A 6,201-nucleotide genomic window follows, 5' to 3' on the forward strand; every position below is an offset into this window, starting at 1 on the left:
CTAGTGAATGTTTGGGAGAGCATCCTATTGCTGGAAGAGATATACACAGCAAGCCATAGACTAAAACATATAATTCAGGTTTCATCAATATGTACACTGGCTAAGATCTTAAAGCTGGGAATCTAAACATTATTAGCATCTATGAGAAATATCACAGCTCACTGACTATTCATATATAGCATAGGATTAGGCTTATACATGTGTATGCTCTCATGGACCTAAATATAACAGTGGTTTTTCTTAGCAACTTATTTAAGATTTAGACTTTTCTTCAAAAATTTTAACTTATTTCCACTTGCCTTGCACTGGCTAAACCCAGATATTATTTAGGTTTAAAGGGCTTTGAACAATTAAAATGGTTAAATATTCAATGTGATACAAATTACACGTTCACAAGAGGTGATATGACAGAAAAAAAGCAATGTATGAATTGGGAAATTAAATCCAGGTATTGTAAAATATTACCTTCCAAACTTTTATTTTCATACTTATTAAAATAATTTGCATGCAAACAGAACATTATCTGTTTGTTTTGTAATAAATGATAACTATGCTCATCTAACATACCCTGGTGACTAAATCAACATTACAGCAAAATGCTGTTCACTAGTATTTTCACAGTATTTCACTACATATAAAATATGCTTTAAAATGTCTTCAGTCTTCTTATTCTAATCACCTAAACCTAGAAAATCTTGACATTTGGGGAATAAATGTGGCATTCTTATTTTTCAAAATAAATTATAAATAAAACTCCAGAAAGCTAAAATCACACAAATGGCAATTCTTCTACATTTTAGGAGGTCAGCTCTTTATAGAAGAATGTCAACAAAAAAATTCACACTAAAATGACACACGTGATCCACATTTGGGTATATCCAGGAATTTAAGTAACTACATTACTTTGATTAGGGTAGGCCAAAGTGTTATTGGTTTCGGGAAAACACAGGCACAGTTTTAGTCTAAATGCCCAAGAGATGAATAACTAAAATAGTACATTTTGGTAAAAAACAAATATAATTTCAACTAGAAACATTCTGAATCTATACTATGGTTAAAAGTGGCAGGTGAGTTACAACCAGTAGTTTTGGTTTAGTGGAAAAAAAAGACTATAACAAAAAATATCAGCTTGGTCTATTGTCCAGTAACAGAAGTTAGTGCCATTAACAATTCTCAACAATACTTTCTTAAAGCCTGAACATCATTTCTACTGCAAGCAAAACTGCTTAAAGATGTTAGTCCAAGAATAACCCCCACCCCTGACCCTACCAAAAAAGCAAAGTTATGTGTGTACTCCTTCCTCTGTAGCTAAGGATTTTCGGATGCATGAAATGATTGGAAGCATGAAAAAACACATTAAGAAATATCCTGGGATAACTAGGTATATATTAAGATGTCTGTTTCATCCCACAAGTCTGATTTAAGTGCAACAAATTTGCTGTTATAAAACAGAGACCAATATTATCCCTCTCACAAAAATCTAAGTATCTAACAAATTAGCAAATCTGCTATCTCAAATATGAGGAGTAAAATTGATCTTGGAACTCAAGCTCACTTACGGAACCATGTGCACTCTACTGTAAACAAGACCATTCAGAGTTGTTAAAGATTATTTCCATCTATAAAATAATGATTCAAAATATCAGTGTGCAGTGCAATAAGGTTCTTTTCTGAAAGACTAAAACAGAAGAACCCTTTGGAATGATATGAGAAGAACCTATTAAAGATGACTCAATATACTATCTAGCCAAAACAATCCAACTTAAACTAGATGTTTTAAGTTTCAAGATTCAAATAAAACCAGTAACTCATAGCTGTTAAATAGTAAGTGGTAGCAGAAATACAAGCAGTAGCCCAAGTCTAATTACACAAATATGTTCTAAGAAAGCCTAAGGTAGAGCGTACTATATTTATGAAAATTTGTTAATTACAACTATAATTTGAGAGCCAATAATTATTAACTTCTCAGTTTATAACTTATGAGTATTCACTCCTACTAAGCTTGCTCTATTTCTTATCAGTAATGAATAACATCATTTATTTTCTTTAATGTTTCCAGTAGTTGTAGTTAAGAGGTAGCTGAGCTACTGTTCAAAGTCATTCTTTGTGGATGAGGATTTTTCAAATGTTTAAGTTATTCTTTAAGCTACACAAGTTCTATTAATGCAATAAAATATAATAGGAAAAAGAAAATGGATGCAAGAAACTTTTGCATTTGGCACCTTGTCTAGATTGATACCTCAAGTATTCCTTTTTAATAAAGTTAATGCACACATCAGGACACACCACAGAGATTTGCTACGTATTTACAAGGCACCAACCCTTTCTTACTTTTAATGTGAATTAAGCAAATCAATGAAAAAAATATCAAGGCCCCCCCACCCCCCAAAAAACTGTAGTATAAATATATACTTCAGTTCAGTACAATTCATGAAAGTTTGGCCTGGGAAGAGTAAAATAATCCAGATCGTTCTTACAATATAGAAACTGTAAACATTTAATAGCTGCCTTTAGGATTGGTGTATTGTGCAAAAGTTATTATTACTGGGTGTAGGAATCAAAATGGCAAAAACAAACTATATAAAATTCTGTAAGAAGGTGCTAAAAGTCTGTGATACAAAAGCAAAAGAGGGATATCCTATTGAGATAAAAATGTCATGCTAGTCTTAAGAAGCTGAATGCTCCTTTAATGTAGTAAATCTGTAGTGTGTGTGCATGTTTGTGTGTTCATGTGTGTGTGGGGGCAGAATTTCTTTTAATTTAAGGCCTAATGAGTAAGGCTTGTTAGAACAAATGAAGTGGGGAGATCAAAAGTCTTGAAACAAATGTATACTGGCGTAAATGGAAAAGCACCAATGTGAAAGGAAGCAGAAGTCCCCACACAACTTGCTTTGTAGATTTCCTGGTAAATTCCCTGCAGTAGAAGGCCATTGAATTTTTTAAGTTATTCTAAATTTATTAACTGTTAATAATTCCATCCCATGAGATGGCTAACCCTGGCTTTTTCTGTCATTTTACGCACTCTGCCTGATCTGGATGTACCAAGATTCAGAGGATCCTCAGTGGACACAAAATTGTCATTGTCAGAATCATCATTATATAAAACAGTCCTCCTGCCTTGATTTCTTGTCTTAATTCGAGGCAGTCTACTGAAACGTCCAGAAAACATGGTATCAAATTCGTCTTCTACAATGCGTGCTCGTTTGGCTCTGGTGGCTCCTCTAGAAGCACCTCTACCACCTCTCCCTCTCCCTCTCCCCCTGGTACCACCTCCACCTCTTCCTCGACCCCCACGACCCCTACCTCCTCTTCCTCTGCCTCCTCTACTCCATCTACCCCACCTTCCCCATCTGCCTCTTCCTCCCGTGCCTCTTGTCTTCCAGTTGCTTTTTCCATTGGCATATTGCTTTCTGAGTTTTCTTTTAGGCCTGGTTTGTATAAATTTGCTATAGTCATGGTCTCCATCTACATAATCTTGATCTGTTCTGGAAGTTGATTCAGAGTCAGAATCAGAGCCACAGGTACTTTCAGAACTTAAACTTGATCCTAACTCTCCACTCTCTGAGGAGGATAAATGGGATTTCTCTTTTGTTTCTTTTTTCTCTTTCTTTTCTCCTCCCATGCTTTCATCTTCTTCTGATGCACTAAGGAGTCTTCTCTTGATTCCTGTCCGGGGCTCTCTGCCATCGCCATTTGTAAGAGGTCCATTAAGAGAGTGATCTAAAACAAAATGAATGATTTTAAAAAGTTAACTCTTGATATTTCTTTCTTTCTTTTTTTTTTTTTTTTTTTTTTTGAGACAGAGACTCAAGCTGTCGCCCTGGGTAGATAACCCTTGATATTGATGTTTATTTAGTTAACATAAAAACAGTTTATAGTTCCCAAAAACATATGTGATACAATCAAAGAGTGTGCTGGAATAATAACTTAAATTTGTTTGAAATGGAAGGTACTAACATATTAATTTTGCTTGGCTGCTTTTCATTGACAGGGTGGATTACAGGGGTAGAATAACCAGTGATGAGGTAGTCAAACAGAAATTTTAAGGGCTGAATTTTAGGAATAATTATATAGGAATGTGAATCTGAATAGTTTCACTCATTCATTTAATACACATTAACTAATTACCTACTGTGAGCCAGACATTGCTAGGAGTCTGTAATATGGAGGGCACAGATTGAGATATGATGAAGTGATTAAATAAATAAAATTTCACTTGGTGAAACATGATATAAAGAAAAAAGAAAAGAAGGTAAAAAAAAGTTGAGTTTGTGAGTAGAAAAATAATTATTTTGGATAGGAAAGACTTCTCTGCAGAGTTTGGAATTGAAAAAAGAATTGAACGAAGTGCAATGTGGAAAAAAATATTCCAGCAGAAGAAATAGAAGAAAGCTAGCTTAGCTAGAGTGGAATAGAAAAAATAGTACTGGTAAGAAATAACTGCTAAAGGAAAGTTTTTTTTTTATTGTGTTATGATTTTGCATAATAATTTGTCTACTTTTATTTTACACCTGGTGATACTTTTAGCAGGCAACATATTTTTAATAAACATAATTATATAATTACTTTATAAAATAACTATGGCCCCCAAATGAAAGTCTAGTCAAACAATTTGGAAAACATGTCCCAACATTTCTGGAAGAGAATTATGTAGTCTCAGCCAAGATTGTTTCCAGCGGGTCCCTCCAGAAGAAATTCTCTGGAGTCATCCAGAGCTTCTTCAAAAATGTATAAAATTGGAGTTTGTAACTGTGTTTTATTTTAATTATTCAGTACTAATAATAAGCAAATAATTATTAAGCAATAATAATTAACATTAAGTATTTTAAGCTGGAGAAAAAGGAGATTTGATTTACATTTTCGAAAAAGCACTATGGTATCTATATAGATTATATTACAGATTTACAGATTATATCCAATGGTAGAATGTCATAACAAACAAAGGAAAACAGATTATAGAGGGAGCAAGATTAGAGGTAGACACTAGTTGGGAGTCTACTTCAGTAGCCTAGGTAAGACAAGATGAGGGATATACCAGTAAAGGTGATGAAAAGTGATCAGATTTGGAATATTTCTTTTGAGAGGAGCTACAAGAATTATTTTGTAACTTTAAAGGTTAAACTGATGGGACTTGCTGACAGATTAGATGTCAAGTGTTATGCATAGCGAATATTACTGAAGATTGACTCCTTGGTTTTATGGCCTGATAAACCAGGTGAATAGTAGATATTTTGCTAAGTCAGAACACTGAAAGAGAAGTAAATCTGAGCAGGGTGCTACAAAAATCAAGACTCCAGTTTTAGATGTAAGGAAAGACATTTTGGAAAAATGAAAAAAAAAAAAGAAAAAGAAAAAAGTAAAACAAGGCATATACCAGTCTGGAGCTCAGGGGAGAGGTTTAAGTTAAATGTATCATTTTGAAAAAATTCCAACAAAGAGATGATATTTGAGGTTATAAGAACAAGGAGAGCTCACTGAGAGTAAATAAAAAGAGAAAACATGGCTGAGGACTGAGACCTGAGATGTTCTAAAGTTTAAAGATATAGAAAATCATCAGAAATAATTGAGAAGGGCCAGCTGGTAAAGTAAGGGTAAACAGGAGGGATTAGTAGGAAGAAAGACTAGGGTTGTGGGTGACTACAATTACAAGGTTAATCCCATAGTCTAGGTGTTACAGATTGAACTATATACTGTGTGATTTCATATATTGAAGCTGTAGCCTACATGTGGCCACATTTGGAGACAAGGGCTTTTAAGGAAGTAATCAGTGTTAATGAGGTCATAAGGATAGGGTCATAATCCAACTGAACTACTGTTATAGGAAGAGATACCAGATCTCTATCTCTCTTTCTGTGTCTGCAGAGTGAAAAGGCCATGTGAAGATACAGCAAGAAAGTGATCATCTACAAGCCAGGGAAAAAACCTTTCAAACACCAGATAATATGGTACCTCGACTGTGAACTTTGATTCTCCAGAACTGTGAAAAATGTTTATTGTTTAATCCACCTAGTGTGTAGTATTTTATTATGACAGTCCAAATAGTTTTTAGGCTAGAAACTAGGGTGACAGCAATAGAAACTGTAGACAAGGCTTGGCGCCTGTGGCTCAAGTGGCTAAGGTGTCAGCCACATACACCTAAGGTGGCAGGTTCAAATCCAGCCCGGCCCACCAAACAGCAATGATGGCTGCAACCAAAAAAAA

At 34.5% G+C, this 6,201-nt stretch overlaps 1 protein-coding gene across 1 annotated transcript in view; it reads right to left on the reverse strand.

Moving 5' to 3' along the window:
* Positions 1–462: 462 nt before the first annotated feature.
* BRWD3 (bromodomain and WD repeat domain containing 3) overlaps positions 463–6,201 on the reverse strand; it is a 175,390-nt gene continuing 169,651 nt past the window's right edge. The window contains exon 41 of the mRNA XM_003803556.3: positions 463–3,720. Coding sequence (XP_003803604.1) covers positions 2,966–3,720 — 755 coding nt within the window. The 3' untranslated portion in view covers positions 463–2,965. The remainder of the gene's footprint in view (positions 3,721–6,201) is intronic.

The sequence above is a fragment of the Otolemur garnettii genome, unplaced genomic scaffold (genome assembly GCF_000181295.1).
Source record: "Otolemur garnettii isolate 467f Iridium unplaced genomic scaffold, OtoGar3 scaffold00332, whole genome shotgun sequence".
Lineage (NCBI taxonomy): Eukaryota > Metazoa > Chordata > Mammalia > Primates > Galagidae > Otolemur > Otolemur garnettii.